Genomic DNA, 26,226 nt, shown 5'->3' with positions numbered 1-26,226 from the left:
TTTGAAAAAACGTGAGGGAAGCACTAGCTTGAGGTCTGGGGTTTTTGATTTTACTAGATTTTACTAGGTGCTATCAATGTTTTTATGTTCCTCGCTCGTCTGTAGCTAACCAATGGACGGTCAGAAATAATAGACTTTAGATTAGGGAAGCTATTTGTGAAGCGTACAAATGGAGCTTCACATGGCCACGTCATGGGCAGAAAGAGCGGGGGCATCATGGGAAGAAATTTTTAAAGCTGCCGTCTGGTCCTCCTCTCATGCATTTGTCAAACATTATAGAGTTCAGATGCTTTCCAGCCAGGACCTCTCTCTCCTTTTGGTAGGAAAGTGCTTCAGGCTGTTGTCCCTCCCTAAGGTATAGAATCTTGCTTATCCTCTCAAATAGCTGTCCTGGAAGGTGAGGGGTATAACCCCCCCTAAGACTTATCGGTAACGGTATTTCCAGGAAATACCGTTACCGGTAAGTCTAACAGGTTTTTTTTACAAGGTCCGTCATCAGATATTGAAAGGCATACTTTACTTGTTGTCATCACAGGTCTTTCTCCATGGGACAAATCTACTTCCTGGAGCTGGGTCTAGACCAGTGTTGAGCTTTTAACACTATCCATGGCCAGGTTTTCTGCCTCTCTGGTCTGTTCCAGATCTTTGTACAGGGGACTTTCCATATAGCTCCCCCCCCCCCCCCCCCACACTTTATCAGTTCCCCTATGACTGTGGTGAATCTGGTTCAAAGAATGCCATTTGAACCTGTAGCAGACATTCCTCTCTAGTCTCACCCACGGATTAGTTTTCTTTGTTAACACCACCTCTGTGATGCAACTTTACAAACTGGCGACCTTATCCTGCAAGGAATCCTATAAAGGAAGATGGTGCTATTGAGGCCCAGAACTGCCTTTTTTCCAAGGTAGTTTCTGCTTTTAACCTCAACCAGGACATTGTTCTACTGTTTCATTGCCAGACTCCAGTTCCCCCAAAAAAAATTCCCATTTCATCTTCCAGGACAGCACGTGAGTGTGTAGCTCCACCCACCTAAAACAGGAAACGCATCATCCACAATCAAACAATAAGAGCACAGCCACCCAGTGTCCTCTGTATTTGTGTTTCCTCCAGCCTAGCAGGAACATGTAGGTGGTTTGTTTGCTTTTTCCCTCAGGCCTTCGTGCTAGTTGCAGGGGCCTCCCTGTATATGCTTCTCAATGATTCCAGGACAGTGACTTGGAGGGGTCGCATATTTAGGGTTTTTTCAAGGCTACTTTTGTAGGTATTCTCACTGTGGGACCTTCCCTCCTCATAACCTTCTTGGTTTTCCCAAAGGTTCCTTCTCCGCCAGAGGAGACGCAGCCATCCCTGTGGGTGCCAAGGCTCTAGTGGAGCCCTTGCTTACTCGCATTTGGTCAAACTCCATGTCATTGGTTGCTAACTGAGCTCCTGATGTTTGCTGCTGATTGATATGGATGGATCATGGCCACTGGCTTCCCCAAATATTTTGGATGAAGAACTGCATGGCTGGAGCAGTCCACCCCCCAGGGATCAGTGAGGCTGAAGTTTAGGCCTCCTAAGTCCCTGATTACTTCCAGATGGGAGGGGCGCATTTCTGCTGAGGCTGGAAAGCTATTGTGTGTAGGCCAGTCCCCCTGAATGGATAGCAATATGGTGGGTTTGTGCATATACCCTGGTGCCATTATCCACAGACACCAGGGAGGGAGCGCAAATAGGTGGGGGATGGAGCAGTAGGTGGACCTGGATCTTCCCAGGACTATTACAGCAGACTTCATCTAGTCAGCAAAGCTACACTATGCAGTCTTATTCCGCCATGACACCTGCTTTGAATCTGGCAGTCAGTTCCAAGTTAGGTTGTTTTGAGTTTTTTTCTATAGTTCTCCTTCCTACTATACCCGTATTGTGGGGTTACCCCTAGGAGGGTGTCCTCTCTTTGGGTATTGGCGTGCCTCCTACAAATACAGAGTGAATTTTCTTTGTGTTCTGTCCACCATTAGTATGGTATCTTTGGAGGCAGAGGCCCTAACGCTTGTCAATCTGCAGAGCAGAGTGCTGGTATGAATCTGAGATCAGCATAAGCTGCCACCTATTAACTCCTTTCTCCATACCCTAAGCTGAACTAGGAATATTAAAGGTGGTTTCTGCAGCATTTTATTGACGGAAATAATGGGGCAATATTCCCCCTAGGAACAATGATTATGGGGCACCATTCCCCCCTCCCCCCAGGAACACCAATGATGGGGCACTATCCCTCCCCCCGAAGACCAATGATGGGGCACAAAAAATGTAGCCTTTCGGTACTATTCACAGGACCCAAGTCAGTTGCTCGTGTGTCTAAGTACATGTAGGCAGGTGGATCACGTTTACCTTTTCAGGGCACACTGTTCATCGTTCTAGAAGTCGAACTGCCCTGTGGATTTGGGTCATTTCTCAGGTCTTTGACATCAGTGTGGACAGAATTAGTAGTTTTGCTTCAAAAGCTCTACAAAGTCACTGCCCGGTCTAATTTTCATACAGTGTTTTGACACCTCTGGATTGCTCAGCTGTCCTTTCAGGACTTTTAATCTAGTTCCTGGAAGCAGTAGCCCACCCAAATAGGTTATTTTTATAATGTCCTCATGTGCTGTCCTGGAAGATGAAATGTGAAAATTAGAGTTAGTTTGCTGGCAACACCATTTCCATTAATCTTCCAGGACAGAATGGACCCCCCCCCCCGCCCTATATTCTGTGTTGTGTTGGGTTATTATGTTATTCCATTAGCTTCCTTTGGTTCCTACTTACTACTGAGGACATTGGGTGACTGCTCTTTTTATTTGATTGTGGATTATGTGTTTCCTGTTTTTAGGTGGGTGGAACCACTCACTCATGTGCTGTCCTGGAAGATTAATGGAAATGGAGTTACCAGGTAACTAAGGCCCCTTTCACATTGAGGAGTTTTTCAGGCGGTACAGCGCTAAAAATAGCGCTGCTATCCCGCCTGAAAAACTCCTTCACTGCCAACTCAATGTGAAAGCCCGAGGGCTTTCACACTGAGGCGAAGCGCTGGCGGGAGACAAAAAAATCTCCTATCAGCAGCATCTTTGGAGCAGTGAGAGGAGCGGCATGTATACCGCTCCTTCACCGCTCCTTCACCGCTCCTTCCCATTGAAAACAATGGGAAACCGCGGCAATACCGCCCGCAATGCGCCTCTATAGAGGCGCATCGCGGGTGGTATTAACCCTTTATCGGCCGCTAGCGGGGGTTAATACCGCACCGAATAATGCCGAATCATGCCGAATCCCGTGGAAATCTCGGCGGTATAGTGCCGCTATTTTTAGCGGCGTTATACCGCCAACGAGGCTCCCGCCTCAGTCTGAAAGGGGCCTTACTCCTAGTTTTTCATTCTTTTCCTGCATCTGTTTGGGCTGCATGTGTCAATCTCTCAGCCATTGCTTCTTTCAGGAACAGTTAAGTTGAGATGTGTGTTTCTTTTATTCAGCCAGCAACATGAACAAAAAAACGAACACGTATTGTTTTTCCATATAATTGCTGTTGATGGAGGAATCCTCCCAGCTGAGATATAATATTCTGACTGCCGCTCCTGCGGCTGTCAGAATACTCGGATCCGATGCTGATCCAGAGCCCTTTTCGAATATTCTCGTTTGACAGAAGTCAATCAAACGATCAATTTCTGTTGAGCAGAACCATCTGCTCTCTGATCGAAATTTTGCCAGTCTTTGCTAAACTGGTGGCTTAGGCAGATCATCATTCAAACTTATGGTCTCAAGGATCATGTTCCACTCCTTTTTGTCAAGGGGAACTCTACTAAATCTGGGAATGCTTCTTGGGAATTTTAGCATGAAGTAATGGTTTCCCAGATTTTCAGGGCTGCCACCTGGCAGTCTTGTTTACATATCTGTTACAGTTCTCGAAGTTCTACCAGGTAGACATTCTGGCCTCCTCTAATGCCATATTCAGGTGTAAGGTTTTCCGGGCAACTCATTAAACCAGACTTTTTTTTTTTTTTTCTTGGGACAGTTTGCAATTGTTTGCTGTGTTGTGAGACAACCTCCTCCCCCCTCATTTGAACTGCTTTTAAGGATAAAGAAGCAAGATTTTTGTACTCTTTTCTTGGAGTACATTGAGGAACCTGTCCTTTGGTCTCATCCTTCTGTGATTGATCATGCACTCTGTACTAGTTTGCTACAAAACCTTTGCATGCTGGTAAGAGGGATTTTCCTGGGCTAGCCAAGTTAGAGATCGTGGTAGTCTATTGAGGGACATAGGAAGTAAGGATTTTACAGTGAGTAAAAAATCGTATTATATTACATTTTACCAGACCTTAAATGTGGGTGCATTAGTTTTCTTATTTCAGGCACAGAAAAATACATGTTGCTCCTTCCAGAAATCGTGTGTCTTTGTAACTGTGCAGTGCTTTGATATTTTAAACAATGTTAGCTTTCCCAGGTATCTTCTGTTAATTGTTTTTGTTAACAACTCTTTGTAATGGAGTTGAGGAGAGGAAGGGTGTTTGTAGTCCAAGTCAAGAGAACAGCCTAGAGTGACAAAGTTTCTCCTCCACAAATACAGTACAATTCATGACATTTGTCATCTTATGACAGGAAGTATAATTGTCAGGATCACCAGAAAATAAGAGAGGAAAAGGAAACTAATGCAGCCACCACATCTAAAAACTGGTAAGCTGCAGTATATTATATTTTTATTTGTGCTTCGATACGCTTCATGTTCACTTGGGGGGAAAAAAATCTGGCGCCTCTGTCTATTGATATTAATTTTATGTATACGAATTTGCAGTAAATATGACCGTTTTCTATTTTCTTTATTTAGTATGGTGGCATTACATTTCATGGAAGTCCCTTTCCCTAAGCTGCTTAAAGTGGAGTTCCACCTATAAGTGGAACTTCCGCTCATTGTACCCCCCCCCCCCCAGTCTGATGCCACATTTGGGGGGAGGGGGGGGGGACAGCAGGTATGCTTTCACAGGTATGCTTTCCCCACTTCTGGGAGCCTCACCTGCAGATATTGACATCATGGCTGGGGCTCCCCCCTCCTCCCCATGTTGCTGGGCCAGTAGGAGAGAGGAGCGGAGCCCATGCGCAGTTGGGTTCCCGGCGTTAAGCCGAAATGCTACATTGCCGGGTTTCCCTTACTCGCAATGGAGGCGACATGCATCCAACAGCTGATGGAAACATCAGCTGCAGTGCCGATAACGCTGGACTTCAGGACAGGTAAGTGTCCAATTATTAAAGGTCAGCAGCTGCAGTATGTGCAGCTGCTGGCTTTTTTTATTTTCGCAGCGGTGGGCGGACCTCCGCTTTAAGTGCAAACTGGAGGCTCCTGCGTGACATTGTAAACAAGTACCAAACCTAGTTACTGTGGGATGCACAAGCCTCATAAGTAAACAAAAAAATTATTTTAAACACCTGACCTCTGGGAGATTTTATCTTTTTTATGACCATGACATTTTTTGCTATACGGCACTGCGCTTCTTTAACTGACAATTGCATGGTCATACAACACTGTACTAAAATGGAATTTATCAATTCTTTTTACACAAATAGCTTTATTTGGTGGTATTTGATTACCACTGGGTCTTTAATTTTATTATATAAACAAAACAAAAAAAATACCAAAAATTATAAAAAAAAAATGTATATGTTTTACTTAATTGGTCCGAGTGAAAGTTATAGCGCCTACAAATGACGGTGTATGTATACTGGAATTTTTTATTTTTTTTTTCTATACTAGTAATGGCGGCGATCAGTGACTTAAGCAAGATTGTGCAGCTGGCAATCTGACACTAAATGACATTGAGTGTAAACGGATTAATTGATAGTGACACTAATACAGAGATCAGTGCTGATAATATGCACTGTTACTGCACTAATCACACTGGGTAGGAAGGGGTTAACTTCTGGGGCAATCAAAGGCTTAACTGTGTTGCCTAGCCAGTGTTCATGAGTTTACTGTCTGCCAATTTCGATAAGGGATGAATGTGACTGTTTTTATTCCAGCACCTCCACTGTTAGTAGAGAGATCTGTATTGTTTATCAACACAAATCTTTCTCCTGTCATCCCATCTGCTGATTGGCATGTGCTGGAGCCAGTGAAACACAGCCAGGTCGGTGAGCGTGCCTCTATCCAGAAATAAACAATAATCTTATCCGAATACTCTGCAGAAGAGTTGCAGCAAGAGAGGCTGTGCTGCCAATCCAGAAAGCAGTGACCAAGGCTACGTGTGGCCAGATGCTGCTGGCAAAGTTAGTCTTGTGTATCAGCACTTACAGTTTTGATTGCCACATCCCAGTGGCTATATATTTTTTTATCCCTTGAGAGTGACACCTCTGCTCTGAAATCGCATTTTCTACATTAAGTGGGCGTAAACTTCCTTGTATGATTTTTACCTGTAGTTAAGCATATAATATTACTAGGGCTGTTACTGATTTAAAATTTTCGTGTTCAATCAATTTTTTTTTTAATCGACTAATTTCGATTATACCGCACATACAGATCAAACTACTTTTAGCTGATCTCCCTGCAGGCTGATTCCCAGTGCAGCTACCAACCACTGGAAAAATGGATAGCAGGATACAAAAAACAAAGGCAGTGCTCGATGGGAATAGCATTAAAACTTTTATAGTTTAATAAATATTGCACTGGAGATAAAATCGATGTAGCTACATAAACTGTAAAAATGGTGCGAGTAATACCAAACGGTAGCAAAAGTAGTCATAAAAACATGTAGCCAAGTATGATACTGGTATAAAAATTTGTACAATGATACCACTGCTGAATCCAGATGAGGAGAGGTTAACCTCAGTCTGTCGGCATGTAGATGTCATGTGAAGGGAACTATCACAACTCCCAGTGAATGGCTGTAGAATCCCAGGGTAAAAGAGGGAAGTGAAACAGCCCTTGCATGTGGCAGATAGTAAGGGCTTGCCGGCATGCAGATTTGAAGGCACAGGAGGCCTTCAGGTGGACACGGCTCCGCCGGTGTCCATGACGTCACCGGATCTCCGCCGGAACTCCCTGAAGACCCGAAAGCCGGCGGAGAGGTGAGTACTGATCAAAAAAATTAGCCCTAAATATTACCTATAGGTACAGTATATCTCCTTAACTTGCACTGTTTAGGAGATATTTACTTTAGATGCAGCTGGCAATGTCACCAGTGCATGCACTCTGAAGGAACGGCATCAAAGTAAATCCAACACTAGACTGGCTTCAGAAAAAGAAAATGTGCCTTCTGTAGTGGCCCAGTCATAGTTACCAAAAGTATTTGCTTGAAGTCATTGCTGCCAAAGGAAGGTCAACCAGATAGTAACTCCAGGGGTTCACTTACTATTTATATCACTGGGAATGTTTAACCACTTAAGACCCAGGCCAAAATGCAGGTAAAAGACCAGGCCCCTTTTTGCGATTCGGCACTGCGTCGCTTTAACTGACAATTGTGCGGTCGTGCGACGTGGCTCCCAAACAAAATTGGCGTCCTTTTTTTCCCACAAATAGAGCTTTCTTTTGGTGGTATTTGATCACCTCTGCGGTTTTTTATTTTTTGCGCTATAAACAAAAATAGAGCGACTTTTTGCTATAATAAATATCCCCCAAAAATATATATAAAAAAAAAATCCTCAGTTTAGGCCGATACGTATTCTTCTACCTATTTTTGGTAAAATCGCAATAAGCGTTTATCGGTTGGTTTGTGCAAAATTTATAGCGTTTACAAAATAGGGGATAGTTTTATTGCATTTTTATCATTTTCTTTTTTTTTTTACTACTAATGGCGGCGATCAGCGTTTTTTTTTTCGTGACTGCGACATTATGGTGGACACTTCGGACAATTTTGACACATTTTTGGGACCATTGTCATTTTCACAGCAAAAAATGCATTGTTTATTGTGAAAATAACAATTGCAGCTTGGGAGTTAACCACAGGGGGCGCTGTTGGGGTTGTGTTCCCTGAAGTGTGTTTACAACTGTAGGGGGGTGTGGCTGTAGGTGTGACATCATCGATTGTGTCCCCCTATAAAAGGGATGACACGATTGATGCTGCCGCCACAGTGAAGAACGTGGAAGCCAGAGTTTTGGACCAAGTCTTGGGCGCGCGCCCGCGACCCACGGCTGGGTACTAGTACAGGACGTACCTGTACGTGGATGTGCCCAGCCGTGCCATTCTGCCGACGTATATGTTTAGGAGGCGGTCCTTAAGTGGTTAATGGGTGTGTTCAAAAAAAAGACATGAGAAATTAGAATTGGTTTGGGTGTTATCAGCTTAATCACATTGTGTTTGTCTATTGTTGTGACTTTGAGGATCAGATCACAGTTTATGGCAATTTACTGCAGAAAACCAGTGAATTCCAAGGGGATCACAAACTCTTTCCTGCCACTGTATTTAAAAAAATAATAATATAAAATATTCGACAACTAGAATGGATCATTTTTTAATACCTCCCACTCTGAAAGATATTTAAACTAACAGTAATAAAATGAAACCAGTGATAATAATGATGGAGTCATGCCCCCTTACATTATACAAATATATAAGGGGTCCATATAGTGAACTTGGTGTTGAGTTATTCACTTTACGGTCAACACTGAGGACAAGGGGCACTCTTTACGTCTAGAGGAAAAGAGATTTCACCTCCAAATATGGAAAGGTTTCTTCACAGTGAGGCCCCGCACACACGTCCGAGGAACTCGACGGGCAAAACTCATCGTTTTGCTCGTCGAGTTCTGTGTGAAGCCGCCGAGGATCTCGGCGAGCCAACTTTCCTCATTGAACAACGAGGAAATAGAGAACATGTTCTCTATTTGGCTCGACGAGGAACTCGTCGGCTTCCTCGGCCGAAAGTGTACACACGCCGGGTTTCTCGGCAGAATTCAGCTCCGATCGAGTTTCTGGCTGGATTCTGCTGAGAAAAAAACAACAACAAAAATAACCACATGATAAAGCTGCATACATAAAAAGGTGCTAAGCCAATAAATAGGAATATAATAGGATGAATGCCCTAAAATCAACCTTTGCTGTTAAACAGTACACACCGTGTATATATAGATATAAACACTTCAAGTGTAACAATAAAACAATATGAAAGTGTTCCAAACCATATAAAGTGCAATTGTGCATCAGTGCAAAGGACACTGAAAAAGTGGGAAAAAAAAAAACAGATAGGTGCAGCAATGAACAATTCACAGTTAAGGCATGTAGACTGGCTCAATAATAGGGAGCTCCTGTGGTGTGCTCAGTACTTCACTGTACCTCCTACCCCAGTCTAGTACTGCCACTTGCTGTTCCAGCAGACCAACTCATGCGAAGAAAGGGGAGAGAAAAAAAACACAGGAGAATGCTCATAGTGCAGTATGGCCAAAAAAACAGAGATTGTGGACTACAACGAAGAAACCACACTCGCGAATCCCTGGACACAGACAGCCTATAGATACAGCTCAGTGCGGCGATCTCCTCATGTGGATGTAGCTCCGTCGATCTCTTCACTCGGCTCCTCCCCCAAGCGTTATGTCACTCGTCACGTGACTTTGCATGAGATCATCGCAGCACTGAGCTGTATTTCTAGGCTGTCTGTGTCCAGGGATTCGTGAGTGTGGTTTCTTCGTTGTAGTCCACAATCTCTGTTGGCCATACTGCACTATGAGCATTCTCCTGTGTTTTTTTTTTCTCTCACCTTTCTTCGCATGAGTTGGTCTGCTGGAACAGCACGTGGCAGTACTAGACTGAACTGTGAATTGTTCGTTGCTGCACCTATCAGGGTTTTTTTTTTCACTTTACAGTGTCCTTTGCACTTTATATGGTTTGGAATACTTTCATAGTGTTTTATTGTAACACTTGCAGTGTTTATATCTCTATATATATATATATATAATATATATATATATATATATATATATATATATATATATAGTGTGTACTGTTTAAGAGCAAAGGTTGATTTTAGCACATTTATCTTATTGTATCAGCTTTAGTGCTTCATGACCATTTCACTCAATTTGCCCACAAAGAAGGTTGCACTTAAGGGCCCTACTGCAGCTGGATGAACACAGTAGGGCACATTTGTATTCTGACAACAATTTGGTAGAATGTCGGTGCTGAAACAGACTGTGATACCATCTCTGTCCTCTGTTGGGCAGAAACTACTGTAGCAACTACTGATCCAGAATGTGCAATACTATGAATGGGAATGGCCAAAGAAAAACTTACCACCAAGAACATTCTAAAATAATTTTAATTGAAATACAATTCCTCAGTCTTTTTATGTCACCTTTTCATGGTTTCATATATTGCATACGTTTTAATGCTTGACTGCTTCATGTAACTCTTATTTGCTTTTTCCACCAAAGGCCATTCCCAGTGCCAAAGGCTTCATTGGAAGATCACTCTAATAGTATTGATGATTCCGAGTATATGTGCCCCTCGTCTCTGCCAGTTAATCCTCCTGTGGTACCTAAAAGCGAAGCAAAGAGGCCTGTTGAATCCCTACCTCCTGGAATACGGTTAGTGAATATTTGAACTTTAGTGTTAAAACCTGTATGCAGTAAATTACTGCAGTCCTCAAGCATTTAAACATGCCAAGTGTGGCAAAGGGACTGTTAAAGCGGTATTAAACCCCAAACAAAAACAAATAAATTGCAGCATACTAATCATCTGATGTGGTTGCATTCGTGTTTTTTTTTTGTTTGTTTTTTCCGCTCTCCTGTTTTCACCTGGTCAGTAACACACCTCCTGTATTAGAGTGCCCCACACAATGGGTGAAGGAGCACATGGGCACATTTGGACAGCAGCATTGTCAGTCTGAGAGGGGGGGGGTGTTGGTGAGTGTCAGATGTACTTGCATATTTAAATACAATAACAAGTTAAAGCCAAACTTCAGCTAACACTTTATAAGCAGTTACAAGAACAGGTTAATAATTTTTCTTTTTGAGATAAAGGTTTTACTTGAATAAAAGTGATCATTGTAAGCATCTCTGTCGTTGCTGAATGGTTTGTCTCATCCCTGTAACCAATACATCTGCATGAGGGCTTGTTCTTTTGAAAAAAACAAACTTACTGGCCAGATCAATAAAGTAAGCCTGAAAAAGAAAACGAATGCAGCCATCACATCCAAGAATTGGTAAGCTGCAATAAAATAAATACTTTTGGGTTTAATACTTCTTTAAGAGTGTATTTCTCTCTCGTTGATTGAGAGATACAGAAAGTCTCTAACCTTCAGATAATACTGCTACCTACTGTAGGATTGAACACTGGCATCTTATTTGCACCCTTTTTTGTGACATGATGTCTGGATTTCATGAGTGCCTGAGACCTTGTCTGTATGTACCTGACCTGAGCCTGTATGTAGCCTTGCTGCCACACAATTTCAACATGCCTGACTCTAGACATAGGTGAAGGAGGAGACTGGTTTAACAGTACCCCTATGCCAGGTGTCCCCAGCTCTCACTATTCAGTGCTTCTTTTCTTCTTTTTCTTTTTTTTTTCTCAATTCTTTATTTACTGGTATGCAGTATAGAACAGTAACATGACAGCACACTTCTGATAAAGGGTATCAGTGTTAGCATAATGAATATTCAAGTACTAGAGTATAATAATCACTAACCAACTAAGAGACCAGATATCTATAAGGTAACATCATATTGAATATTTTAAATACATAACTGGAAAAAAGTGTTGCCATGTAATAAACAACATTTAAAAGAACATGCCTCATATGAACCTTCTGAGAGGATCAGATCACCGATAGATAATTGGCTTTTGTCGGATAAAGGCAAAAATCTACTTACTCTACATCCAGGGGGTACCCTACTCTGCACATTTTCTACCAGCTGATTGGTGCATACTGCATAGCCTTTTGCAATGTTTACAGACAGAGCAGGGGAAGACAGGGGAGAGAAGCAAGTCAAGATGAGGGGATATGAGGGGGGGGGGGGGGGCCAACAGCGGGGTCGTTGGCACAGGTAATTAAGCTCTCAGAAATGAGAATAGAAAACTCACTTATTTAAGAATAGGTTAAGTATTCGTCTGAATAATGATCAGTGACCAGGCCACTCTTGTGGTAGAGTCCTCCATGTTGACGGTACTGGAGAAAGTGTATGTAGGGCACAGATAAGCACCAAGTTCCTGTCAAGGTGACCAGACAAGACAGCCAAGGGCCACCTAGGGTCCCTGTTAAACAGCATCCAATAATGAAAGTGAGCTTAAAGTATAGAAGTACTGAAAGAATCTCTGGGTGTCATGGAAAGATGTTAAGCCAAGAAAGTCCCTGGATTCCGCCAGTTAGAGTTCACGGTCTTGAGGAGTTTGACGCTCTTTTCGCTGAGAGCAGCGATTCCGGAGAGATCTCTCTGATCTGCTAACCACAGGTGCCAGAACCATAAACGCCAACCAATTGGGGATAGGTACCGGTGTCATCTCAAGACCACTGAAGGAAGCTCTGAAGGGTATCGCAAAGGATAAAAGCTATTCTTGCGTGCGATAAGGTGAAACGGGTGACCCCATTTGTAAGTGATGCCAAGTTCGCCAAATTTCTCCAAAAGGAGAATTATACAAAAAAATATTAGTTAAACCCACAAATGCTTTATTTACCACTTCTATTCCTTTATATTGGCTTTTTAAATGTACAAATGCAGTGATCTAGAATATGGATGAAAGGTTTAGCACTGTAAAACACTTTTTGATAGATAAATAGTGCCTTTTATATAGAGGTATATGCACCCGACCAAAATGAGGGACAGAGTGACATTGTTGGGAGCTGTGGTCCAAAAAAAGTTCAAGATAAGAAAATGGGTGATATAACTCTCAATATTCACAGATAAAGTGCAAAAAGATGTCCACCACCGATCATTGAAGAGGAAGCTTACCAGAATTACTGTACCCTAATGACATATGTCCAGAAGGTAGAATGTAAACCACTGTTAAGCCTGGATCGTCGGCTGCAATCACAACTGAGACAACTCGTACGTCAATCCGAAAGGGAACCAGGAGAGTGATTCAGATGGGTAGATGCTTCCAGGAGGTACCAGTGCCTGGCTGAACGTAACACTATCGGCTCCTCCCTTCTAGTCGCGTATCGGACAATCACAGGCCTTCCTCTACTGAATCACTCTCCTGGTTCCCTTTCGGATTGACGTACGAGTTGTCTCAGTGGTGATTGCAGCTGACGATCCAGGCTTAACAGTGGTTTACATTCTACCTTCTGGACATATGTCCATTAGGGTACAGTAATTCTGATAAGCTTCCTCTTCAATGATCGGTGGTGGGCATCTTTTTGCACTTTATCTGTGAATATTGGGAGATATTTTACCCATTTTGCTTATCTTGAACTTTTTTTGGATTCATATCTTTTTCACTGAGGACTCCTATATACACTATTTAGAATTTTGATAATTCTTATGATTGAAATTTATTTGCACTATTTTTTAAACATGTTTATTGATGTACCTTATTAATTCATCCATTCAACTGGATGATCCTTATTTTTGTATATGCGCTACACTTTGTATGTTTGTTATGTAAAAAAATGTAACTTGGGTTCAAGCATCTTGAGGAACAATCTAGCGGTTTCTAATTTTCTTTTTTAGACCAGTCGAACAGCAGGTTGAAAGAGAGTCGTATGAGACCATGTACAACATCCATTGTCAAGCCAACGCTGTCGTCATGGAGCCAAGAAGTGATGAAGGTGAGTAAGGGGAGCGTTTATAGATTAAATAGTAGGCAATTTTGGAGATTGTGTATTCATATACAGTACATGTCGTATTCTCGATGGATAAGGCAAATATTAGATAGTAATCCTTATAGTAGTAATAAAGGATATGCTTCTTTTTTCTTTTTTTTTTACCCCAATACATTCACACCATTGGGTTAAACAGACCAATCTACTCCTGAAAGCTCCCAGAGTACTTGACTGACCATAACTTTGTATGATTGTGCTTAATCAGAGATCATAGTGGTTGTAAACTCCCTTTGATTAATTGTACCTATAGGTAAGCCTATCATAAGGCTTACCTATAGGTACTGTAAATATCTCCTAAATGTGCACCGTTTGAGATATTTACTGTATATGCAGCCGATTACATCCTTGGCACATGCTCTCTGAAAGAGTGGCCACCCGTTCCATTCCTTCAGAGCCTTGTGCCGTGTCCGGCGGCTCATTTGGAATGCCCAGGGATGCTGCCACTGTGATCTTTAGACCAGTTGTAGGCTCATATCCACAATGATACATGAAGACCTTAGATTTACAGTCATTGGACCATAGCACAAATTCCCCCCACCCTGCCTTGGTGGGTCTGTCTTTGGGTGACTCCCTTGCCTAGTACTCGTTGGTCGACTTCAGCTGACCATGAGGAGCAGGGTTCACTGTGCCTTTTGGCTAGGTGGACCTGATTCTACCTTACCCCGTCAGGAGCCTTGTGCCCCAGGGGGTAAGTGAAAGGCTATTTATTCTCAGGAGGGGACTACTAGACACTCCCTAAGTGCACTTTTTGTGTGTTCACATGTACTCTTGGTTTATTTATGGTATTTAGTTTTTGCGCACCGCGGGCTCATTAATGAAATTTAAAAAAAGTTCACACGCAGGTGTTTGAGTGTCATTCAAAGTGAATGGCCCAACAACCATCTGAGCTGTGCTTTATCCTGTGTCGTGGTGCAATCATGCAACATAGTATTGTGAATCTGCCCTGAAAGGTACAATATTGAAACAATAAGTTCAGAAATCCTGCCTTTTGAAGAGGGGGTTCCATATGGCAACTCTGTATGTAAAGGACATTCATAATCATATTCTAATTTATCCAATATTGCAGTAGGTACCTAATATAAGTTATTCTAGGAGAGAAGAATTAGTGCATATGCAGTTGCAAGTTCTCTTTGGAAGTGTCTCAGGCTCATGCACTAACCAAACTGGCAGTGTATGTTGGATACACAATATTGTCAAAAGTATAAGGATACCTGCTTTTACATGAACTTTAATGTATCCCAGTATTAGTCCAAAGGTTTCGATATTGAGTTTGCCCACCCTTTGTACCTTTTAACAGCTTCAACAATTCTGGGAAGGCTGTTCACTAGGTTTAGGTGTGTGCCTATGGGACTGTTTGACCATTCTTCCAGAAATGCATTTGTGAGGTCAGGGACTGATATTGGACGTGAAGGCCTGGCTCGCAGTCTCCGCTCTAATTCATCCCAAAGGTGTTCTATTAGGTTGAGGTGTAGGCCAGTCATGTTTTTTCCACCGCAAACTCGCTCATCCATGTCTTTATGGACCTTACTTTGTGCACTGGTCCAAATCATTTGGTGGAAGGGGGATTGTGATGTGGGGTTGTTATTCAGGGGTTGGGGTTGGCCCCTTAGTTCCAGTGAAGTGAACTCTTAAGGTGTCAGCATACCAAGACATTTTGGGCAATTTCATGCTCCCAACTTTGTGGGAACAGTTTGGATATGGCCCCTTCCTGTTCCAACATGACTGTGCACCAGTGCACAAAGCAAGGTTCAAAAAGACATAGATGAGCATGTTTGGGGTGGAGAAACTTCACTGGCCTGAGTCCTGACCTCAACCCGATAATAGGCCTTCTTGTCCAACATCCGTGCCTGACCTCACAAATGCGCTTCTGGAAGAATGGTCAAACATTCCTATATACGCCTAAACCTTATAGACAGCCGTCCAGGAAGAGTTTAAAGCGGATGTTCCACCCCAAAAATATATTAAAAGCCAGCAGCTACAAATACTGCAGCTGCTGACTTTTAATATAAGGACACTTACCTGTCCTGGAGTCCAGCGCCGTCCGCAGCAGGGCACGAGCGATCGCTCGTCACCCTGCTGCTCCCCCCTCCATCCACGGTGAGGGAACCAGGAAGTGAAGCGCTGCGGCTTCACTGCCTGGTTCCCTACGGCGCATGCGTGAGTCGCGCCACACCCACCGATTGGCTCCCGCTGTGTGCTGGGAGCCGAGTGTTCCCAGCACACAACGGGGGGGGGGGTGACGGGATGTGACGCAATGCCCATCTTTTGCCCGTGAATGCCGGGCCGGAAGTGGGTGCAAATACCTGTCTTTTAGACAGGTATCTGCACCCCCCTCCCCCCTGAAAGGTGTCAAATGTGACACCGGAGGGGGGGAGGGTTCCGATCAGCGGGAGTTCACTTTAGGGTGAAGAACCGCTTTAAGCTGTTATAGCAGCAAAGGATGGGACAACTTAATATTGAACCCTATGTGCGTGTAAAGGCAGGTGTCCCAATACTTTTGACAATATAGTGTATGTACACATAACCTACCCAGTTATAACATGTTATAATAATTTACAAGTATTTTGTCAATTTTTAAAATGTTTCCTTGTAAACACAGAAGAGTGCGCTGCCATGTCAATCAATGGGCCTGAGGATGAAGATGATGGGTATGAGGTACCAAAGTCAAACTTGCCAATGGCCCCGGCTCGCCGAACACTTTCTGATATCTCAAACGCTGTACCTACCTTCAGTTCCGCGACTACCAGCAGAGATTCTGGAGCAGGTACATAAACATTTCTCTTACATCACTCAAAGAATTGCCGTACTTTGCAGATTATCTAGCGACCTTATGTAAGAGGGGCTATTGTGATTTTTATGAGTTTGGTCTTTAACATATGAAAAACAAAAAGATTGCCAAGCTATTAACTTGTGAACAATATAAAATAAATAAATAATGGTGATCCGCCTATAAAGTGTCCAAAACAAATGAAGAAATCCTTGAAGTTGTATCTCATAGGATAATAGATGGCAAAAACACCCAAATTTACCATGTGCTAGAATCTTGGCGGGAATCTGGAGGGAGAATCTTTCCAACAAGGATGCAGACAGCAATGTAAATCTAAGGTTCTGTCACCGCTATTCAAAACACAGGGGTTGTTTTACTGAAACTGTAGAGTGAAAATCTAGTGCATGGTAGCCAATCGGCTTGTTCAATTTAGCTTTGACAAACAAAAAAAAATACTGGAAGCTGATTGGTTTCTATGCACAGCTGCACCAGATTTTGCACTCTCTGGTTTTAGTAAATCCACCCATAAATGTGCAGTCTTAAATTTCACTTTAAAGTTGTGTTTTTGAAGAAACGTAAAATATTAGAACTGGGTATTGTTATTTTAGTCCAGTACATCTCAGGGCTCATAGAAAACATTGGGTTTCTATGTGCCCCATTCACACCACAGCGCTGGTGAGATTCAGCGCAGAAACATCCGGCATTTTTGCGTTGGATAGAGGCCTTTCAAGTGGTGACTATGGACCAGGACTAATATGTGCAAAGAGGCATATCTAATATTGTTTGCAGATCCAAGCAAGTACAGGACATACTATGGAATACCCCTGCAGGGTTGCCTTACTGATCAGTATGACAGGCTAAGTCAACAGAGGCAGTATTAGTGTCAATAGTGACCTCTTGTGGCCATTTTGAAATATAGATTTATATAACTGTGTCCCTTTCACATACCCTTTACAGCAAAAAAACACATAGGATTTGATTTACAATTTTAACTGTTGAATGGACTTCTCTCAGTTTACAGATATTACCTCTTAACATCTGAAGAAGTGCCTGTCAGTCAATGAAAAGCATGACGATAATACACTCCATCCACTAATGTTGTAACATTGATAGTCATATGACCGGACACTACTTATAAAAATCTTGGAGGCGATCTTTGGCTCTATTTAACCATCTGATTATGGAAGCAACATGCCAGTTCTAACTGTAGCCAGAATGAATAGGTTTTCCACCTGCTAGCCGAAATCTTATTTGTCAAATCTTTAGATATGGACACATGCAGAATATTATATTTGCTTAAAATAGATTTTTCTTTCAGGACTCCAAGAGTCATCACCTGTTCCAGAGCGTCCCCCAAAGCCCTTTCCAAGGAGGATGAACTCTGAGCGTCGTCCAGCACCACCTGGTGATGATGCTTCTCCCCTCTCCGGCGAGATTGAGAGTTTACTGAGCCAGGGATATTCTCAGCAAGATGTGAATAAAGCCTTAGTCATTGCCCACAATAACATTGAGATGGCCCGCAATATCCTACGTGAATTTGTGGCTATCCCATCACCTCCTCATGTGGCTACATAGCAATAGGATTTCCAGATACTGCTGTATACCATGAACGAAAAAGTGCACATCTGATCCTTGAGCTCGAGTGCAGTGGATGGGACCAGCTGGGTTTACTGTGGGTATAGAAATAAACGGATGGAGAATTCCGAACACCACGCCCCCCTCCCCGGAAGAGTACAGGGTAGGGGCATCAGCCTGCCATTATTTAGCAGTGTTACATCAGGTAATTCCTAACCAGATTCTCAATCAGAGCACTATGCTCCATTAGCCGTGTTTTTAAAATTTCTTCTATACCATCTGGATTACTACCTTCCTGAGAATGAAGACGTGGGAGGCTCTGATTGGCTCAGGTCATTATCATGGATACACTGAACCCATCTTTCCCACCCTTTTTAACGTTAAACTGCCTGTCGCTGTAGGTCCTATGATTTTCTGTTTGTGTGTATATGGGGAAATGCATTTTCAAACCTTTGTGTGCGTTTTTTATTATTATCCAGTGTTATTTAATGGACTTTATTTGCACTTAGTGGTGCACTCTGGTGGACCTCAGTGACATGAAAAGTTGCCTTAGTATATAACATTTTATTTTAAGCTCATAAAAGCCCACTATTAAAGACATTCTAGAGTTGGTGGTTGAGGTCCTATTTGGCCTTTCGTTTTTTTTTTTTTTTTCTTTAGCAAGTCCTGTGATGAAGAGCAGTGATGCATTCTGGGAGTTTGGTGCCAACACTAATTCCCTCTGGAGTGCAGTATGCCACATGACTCAGGGTGAAAGGGGAACTGTCACATTACTATAGCAGAAAAGGATGGCATTATTAGGCAGAATAGAAGGGAGGAAAGTTTAAGGATGTGACAGAGTAATATTATATGCAGCCACACACTGATAAATTATCTTAATTTATTCTACATGTCTTACTGGCTCCAAATGACATGTAAAGAAAAGTATGCCTACAATCATACCCATGTAGTCATTTGTAATAATATCAATACATGTGTCATATGAGCATATGTATATTTATTTACATGTATATTTATATATGCTGAAATCATAACTGATATGTACAGATTTGGTAAAATGTATTGCTCCCACATGCAACACTTAAAAAGCAACTCCCATCTTGTGTTGATGACCTATGGAATTTTAGGAAAGGGTGGTGTGTAATGGTGTGTAAATAGCACTTCAGGTCTATTTTCGTCAGATCTGCTTAACTTCTTGGCATCCACATAACACATATGTGCATTGGCAATGAGGGTGGGCTCTATTACCCACACACCGCACATATATGCGTCAATGGGCAGCCGACGTTGCCAAGCTTCCACAGACTGCTCTCGGTCTCTAGTAATTATTGGAAGATGGATCCTGATCATGTGACCACTGTGTCAGCCAATCACAGTGGTCAAGAGATCGGACATGCCTTAACACAAAGCTTAAGTATTTGAAATCTTTGCCCTCTGCACACTGTCCCTTATGTCATTACATGAGACCTTGGTAATAACAGAAGGGTATCGGGGTTCAGAAACTTCCAGTAGTTTCAAATGCTAATTTTTTTTTTTCAGTGGACCTCAAAGATTAACTTTTCTCTTTGCAGACATGCCTTTGATTTGGGGTTTTAGAAAAATTAACCAACAGGGTCTATTTTAAGTGGTATCTCGGTTATGGGAAGTACTTTTACACACTATACTTACCTTCCTTTCCTAATTAACATTGAGTTGTCTTTAAAAATGTAGTATGCATAAGCAGAGCAGAGGTAAGTAGTGATCATAAGCGTTTGCCACAACCATGTAGCCAATATGTTATTTTTCTTTCCGTCATTCATTTACAGTTAATTTTTAACACTTCAGTTTTCTGTCTTTTTAAAGATTTTTAAACCAGTATGAGAACAGCTTAGAATGGGTCCTGCGGCTATTCTATGTAATGAGTTGATTGGACCAAACTTCAATCCTATCTTCTCAATTGGGGATAAGTGGAGTAAACTTATTTATGCACATTAGAGTGTCGCAGTTCTCCCTGTTTTCCTTACGATCATCGATTAAGTAAATAACAAACTGGTCTTATTTTTCCCACCGGTGAAGAGCTATCTCTTCAAAGCTGATAAAAAGCAGAATAACATAGGAACCATATGCCACTGTCCTCCTGCAAAATTGTAATCAATCATGGGTTTTTCAGAACAATTCTTTGGGATTTGTTGAACTACAATACTCTGTATATATCATTTTATTGGGTAATAGCATCCCCTTAACCCATCAAATTTCGCAGTCTCCAGATGGCAGGCAAAAAGCCATCAAGAATACATTGTGTTATATAAATGAAAGTATTCTTTCCTCCTTTTATACAAACTAGCCTTGAGCTCTACCTGTTTGGTATATTGTGCACATCATTAATCTGCATTAATTGTTCTGTCTTGCTTGTTAACGACAATGTTTTATATTAATTTGGTTTGTTTTTACGCCAGTTCTGCATTAAAGCCCAACTCCAGCTACAACTGTTTGCTGTCTGTATACTGGGTGTGATTTCCCTTCACTTTGTTCCGACACCTGCCAAATAGAAAGAATGTGGATCTGCCAGATGAAGTCACAGCAGTGAGAACTTGACAGAAGTCCTTCCCTGTTCTGTTGAGAGCTAAAAAATAGTCCTTGCTTCAGTTGGGCTTTAGGGCAGTGGCTTGTTTATTTATACAGGGATAACTGTTATAAAGGACCCTGACCGCGCCGCCCCCCCTAATTTTGTGAAATTATGGTAACTAGGTGGGAGCTGGAGAAGTTTTCTTATGTGTACAGTTTTTCTTTAAAGGTCAAGATAGTTCTTTTTACGCTGTTTACATCCATCTGTTGTTTTTACAATCCACTGTTACATTTTACAAGCAAATGTATATTGATAATTGATATGTGATATGATTTTATTTGCCAACATTGGTAATTAAAATGAAATGCCATGTCAGAACAGCAGGGCAAAGAAAGTATATTATTTAGGTTTATGAGTTTATAACAATTTCTCAATGCTGAGGAAAGTAATTGTGAATGTAGGGAATTGTACTATAGCAGTTCATCCAAGTCACTTAAGGCGAATTATCAGTTCTCTACATCTAGTAGACATAAATGCACTACTTAATGTGAACATGGCCTGGCCTAAGAACAATACTGCTGAAATTCAGGAATTTTGTGGTGCCTGAAGTACCTGTATGAGTCTTACAAATTGATCTAATGTTGCCCTTTGAATATTAGGGCCTAGACCAGGGATCTTCAAACTACGGCCCTCCAGATGTTGCAGAACTACAAATCCAATGAGGCATTGTAAAACTCTGACATTCACAGACATGACTGAGCATGATGGGAATTGTAGTTCCTGAACAACTGAAGGACCATAGTTTTAGGACCCCTGGCCTAGATTGTATACGTTGAGATTTTCTCCCCCACCCCACATTATATCTCATTCTGTTCACCCGTCTAATGCAAGTTTCCAGTGGCCACCGCGGTTGTTAAATTTGATTAGTAAATAATGAACACAGGGTTAATTTAACTTTGACGAGAAGTAAAGGCAATGAATAAGACCTGGATCCAATGTGTTGCACATGAATAAACAGATTGATTTGTAGACTAACAGGTAACACAAGGAGCCAGAACTTAAACTGCACCTAAGCCCATATTATCGACATTAATGTGTTTACATATTCTTTAACAGTAAATGTGCTCTAAAACAAGTCTTCATTGACCTCTGTAGCTGCAGGTACAGTGAAAGAATTCATCCTCAAACGTCACCACAGAGACTATGAAGTCTGTTTCTAAGCACCAACTGTTTTCATTTGAGGACTGGCAGGTCTCTGCTGCAAGAAACATAGGAGTTGCCAATTTATTGTTTCTGTCAGCTTGCATATGAATTCCCCCAGTGCCTGCAGCTATAAAGGTCAGTCAGGGCTTGTTTTTATTTTGAAGCCTGTTAAGAGTTATTAAATACAAATGTCCATATTTTGAGTGTAGATGCACTAAAGTATTACAACCTTGGGCATTTTGTTAGGCTAAGCAAGGTCAAATTCCTTATTAATGTTGGAGCATTGAGGAGTTATTGTAGAAGTCAGCCTGTAGTCTTCATATTATTTTTGGCTTGGTAGTAGGAAAAGTGGTTTTGAAGTGATACAATTTATTGCAAAGCTCAGTAGATTTAAATTCAAGCTTTAAACATATTCAGATCTTTGTCAGACAAAATACCAGGCATCATGTCGGTGAAGAAGCCCAAATGGATTTGAGGCCCATCGAAAACTCTCTCTGCTTGGATGTTTGATCCTGTTTTTTATAGGATTCCTCCCAGTATTCAATGACGTACCCGTACTTAAGCTGTGTTCCACCCAAATTTCCTGCTTTGATGTGTGTAGAATTGATAATCACACTGCACTATTGTAATTGCTACTTACATTCCTCCAAAAATCAAGTGTAGCTGTTCGTTGTAACATTCAAATCCATATACATTCACTCTAGGGCACTGATGGATATCACAAATACCTATTCCAGTTTCCCCAGGCGATGAACTCACCAGCTATTGATGCCCTTATATACAGGTGCATCTCAAAAAATTATAATATCAAAAAATTATGTTTTTTTAGTAATTCAATTAAAAAAGTAAAACTAATTTATTTTATATAGATGCATTACATACAGAGTGATTTATTTTAAGCAATTCTTTTTTTTTTTGATGATTATGGCTTACAGCTAGTGAAAATCTCAAATTCTGTATCTCAGAAAAATTTAATAAGACCCATAAAAAAAGTATTTTTTAATACAGAAATGTTGGCTTACTGAAAAGTATGTCCATGTGCAGTATAGTATGCACTATATACCAATGCTTGGTCAGGGCTAATTTTGCACGAATTGCTGCATCAATGCGGCGTGGCATGGAGGTAAACAGCCTTTGGTACTGCTGAGGTGTTATGGAAGCCCAGGTTGCTTTGATAGGGGCCTACAGCTCGTCTGCATTGTTGGGTCTGGTGTCTCTTATCTTTCTCTTAATACCCCACAGATTCTCTATGAGGTTTAGATCAGCCAAGTTTGCTGACCAATCAAGCAGAGTGATACAATTATTATTAAACCAGGTATTGGTATATTTGGCTGTGTGGGCAGGTGTCGAGTCCTGCTGGGAAAGGAAATCCGCATCTCTATAAAGCTGGTCAGCAGAGTGAAACATGAAGTGCTCTAGAATTTCCTGGTAGAGGGCTATGCTGACTTTGGACTTGATAAAACACAGTGGACCAACACCAGCAGGTGACATGGCTCCTCTAATCATTACCAACTTTGGAAACTTTGCACTGGACCTCATGCAACTTGGAGATTCTGTGCCTCTCCACTTATCCTCCAGACTCTGGGACCTTGATTTTCAAATGAAATGCAACATTTTCTACAGTCCGTGATAATTTTGAGAAGCCATGTCACCTGCTGGTGTTGGTCCACTGTGTTTTATCAAGTCCAAAGTCAGCACAGCCCTCTACCAGGAAATTGTAGCGCACTTCATGCTTCCCTCTGCTGACCAGCTTTATGGAGATGCCGATTTTATTTTCCAGCAGGACTTTGCACCTGCCCACAGTGCCAAAAGTACCAATACCTGGTGTAATGGAACATGTGATCACTGTGCTTGATTGACTAGCAAACTCTCCTGACCTAAACTTCATAGGGAATCTGTGGGGTATTGTCAAGAGGAAGACAAGAGACACCAAACCAAACCATTTCGATGAGCTGAAGGCTGCTATCAAAGCAACCTGGGTTACAATAACACCTTAGCAGTGCCACTGGCTGATCTCCTTCATACCATGCCACAATGATGCAGTAATTCGTGCAAAAGTAGCCCCGACCAAGTGTTGGTATAGTGCAATACATGGACATACTTTTCAGTAAGACAACATTTCTGTATTAAAAATACTTTTTTTTAATTTGATTTTATTATTATTATTATTATTATTTAGTAGTCTAATTTTCTGAGATACTGAATTTTGTGTTTTCACTAGCTGTAAGCCATAATCCTCAAAATATTATATATATTTATTTAAATGCTTAAAATGTATCACTATGTGTGTAATGCATCTATATAAAACATGAGTTTCACTTTGAATTGAATTACTGAAATTTACTTTTTGATGATTTTTTGATATGCATCTGTATAGTAAGCACGTCAGATGCCCTCAAAGATCTAAACCTCCAGCCCCCTATATAATTGACTCAAGACCCTGTTTTACTGAAGAAATTGAGTATGTTCACTCAGTGCAAGGAAAACAAAAAAGAAAACAAAGTGTAAAATCTTTTGCCAAGTGTAAATTCACTGAATTTGTTTAGTAAATTGGAGTGCTAAGTATTTTGGAAGCATTCATTTTAAGTGCAAATTATCGAATAAATTGTATCACGTCCAACTCCACCTTTTCTTACTTTTTATTAATGGCAATAATAATTCCGTGGAATGTTTTCAGCCTAATTTAAAAGCATTATATAGATGGCATTCTTGCCAAATGGGAAATGTATCAGAATTGCTGCAAGGTAACATTGCTCCTAGAATTTCCTCATTAGCATTATATAGTTCAAAGAAAACAGATGAGATCTATTCGTTTTGTGAAATGTAAGAGACTTTGTCAACATAGAAATATGGGATGCCAACTCATTTTTAAAGTCCTTGCTCTGAGGCTTTTATCTTTTAAGAGAATGTGTAGTTGTATGTATACACTTTAATTGCAGTGAGGACTAAAAAAAATGATATAAACATTTTTGGAAAGATAAATTAAAGCAGAACTAAACTATCTGAGCACCACAAACTGAACATTTTTATTTAATATTCAAAGCAAACTTACCCCTCCATCCATGTCTCCATGCCCAATTTTGTTGAGAAATCCCTTTGAAAACTATCCTTGGCATTACTAGCCATGACCATCTTAAGTAATGGCAGATGATTCTTGTAGCAGTTATTCCTGGAATCCATCTGTCCTTGGCGTAGGCATGCAGACAGAAGGGTGTGCTTGGCTGAGTGCCCCTCCCCCCAAAGGAAAGAAAGGAAATGAGCATGAAGACTCATGAGATGTATGACATTTTAGCCTAGTCCAAAAACCAGGCATCAATTAAATATATTTGAAAAAATAAATAGGTAAATATAACGTATCTTCCTATCCATTTACTAATGCTATCAACATAAGGATTCAAAATAGTTAATGATGTTTAAAAGCGTTTTTAGTTACGCTTTAAGAAATATTGATTGTGAGCTGCATGCCCAGGAGTGCTTAGCTGTTCCAATTGTTAAGTAGAAAGAAAATGGGCCCTACACTGATGCAGTCACCAATGTAAAACCAGTTTAATATAAGTAGAGGATTCACAACAAATAGTCTCACCTTTCCACCTCCCGCTCCAACACATTTCATCCCACAAAGGGCTTATTAGTGGTTTCCATGATTAAAGAAGTCCAGTCTGAGCTCATTAGGCTGAGCTTCTCCTAAGAGTCACCAGAGTGCATAGTCGTTTTGCACTCCTGTGACCTGTTTTCAGCAGAGCGGACTGAAGTCCACTCTCTGCTGATGTCACACAAATCAGTCCAGGCACCGCGTCATCCCGACTCTGGGAGTCTGGATCTGCCACGTGCCTGGACTTATGACCGTCTCATCCTCTCAGCGAGATGCTGAGATGGCTGATCCACTCCCCTCCACAGATCAGCGCTCCAGTGAGCGTGGAGGAGCACAGCAGGAGAGCTGTTGATTGACAGGCAGCAGCTCTCTGCTTGGGGAGCCAAGAGAACCAAGCAATCGGCGATGTTCGATGGCTCGGATCTCAGTGAAGAGACAACAGGGGACAGATGCAGCATCGGACAAAGCTGTATCCACCTAGGCAAGTATGATTATTCCCATACTTCTCCTTTAAGCCCTTTCTTGGAAGAAAAGTGTTGGAGTGGGAGGTGGACAGACAAGACTATATGTTGTAAATCCTCCCACTTATTACATTCAAGCTGGATTTATTTCCATGGTCGGCCTATTTTGATTCACAGTGCTCTGGGAATCCTTTGTAAGGCATTAAATGTAGATTTGTAAAACAGAATGTTTACCTATAGTTAAACTAAAAGATCTGAAAATCAGACTTGCAAAGAAAAAGATCCACATTCATCAAGTTTCCCTTTACATTTGGCCACACTGTTGTACATTTGTGACCTGGAA

At 41.5% G+C, this 26,226-nt stretch overlaps 1 protein-coding gene across 2 annotated transcripts in view; it reads left to right on the top strand.

Moving 5' to 3' along the window:
- CBL (Cbl proto-oncogene) overlaps positions 1-20,483 on the top strand; it is a 114,194-nt gene extending 93,711 nt beyond the window's left edge. Inside the window, exons 13-17 of one of the 2 annotated variants that reach the window (XM_040325520.1) lie at positions 4,603-4,677; positions 10,355-10,507; positions 13,589-13,686; positions 16,340-16,504; positions 17,826-20,483. In XM_040325520.1, the coding sequence (XP_040181454.1) occupies positions 4,603-4,677; positions 10,355-10,507; positions 13,589-13,686; positions 16,340-16,504; positions 17,826-18,082 (748 nt within the window). In that variant the 3' untranslated portion in view covers positions 18,083-20,483. The remainder of the gene's footprint in view (positions 1-4,602; positions 4,678-10,354; positions 10,508-13,588; positions 13,687-16,339; positions 16,505-17,825) is intronic. The other variant, XM_040325521.1, reaches the window with a different exon arrangement.
- The last annotated feature ends 5,743 nt before the right edge of the window (positions 20,484-26,226 follow it).

Source organism: Rana temporaria, chromosome 10 (genome assembly GCF_905171775.1).
Source record: "Rana temporaria chromosome 10, aRanTem1.1, whole genome shotgun sequence".
Classification (NCBI taxonomy): Eukaryota; Metazoa; Chordata; class Amphibia; order Anura; family Ranidae; genus Rana; species Rana temporaria.
This window is presented reverse-complemented; position numbering and strand designations above follow the sequence as displayed.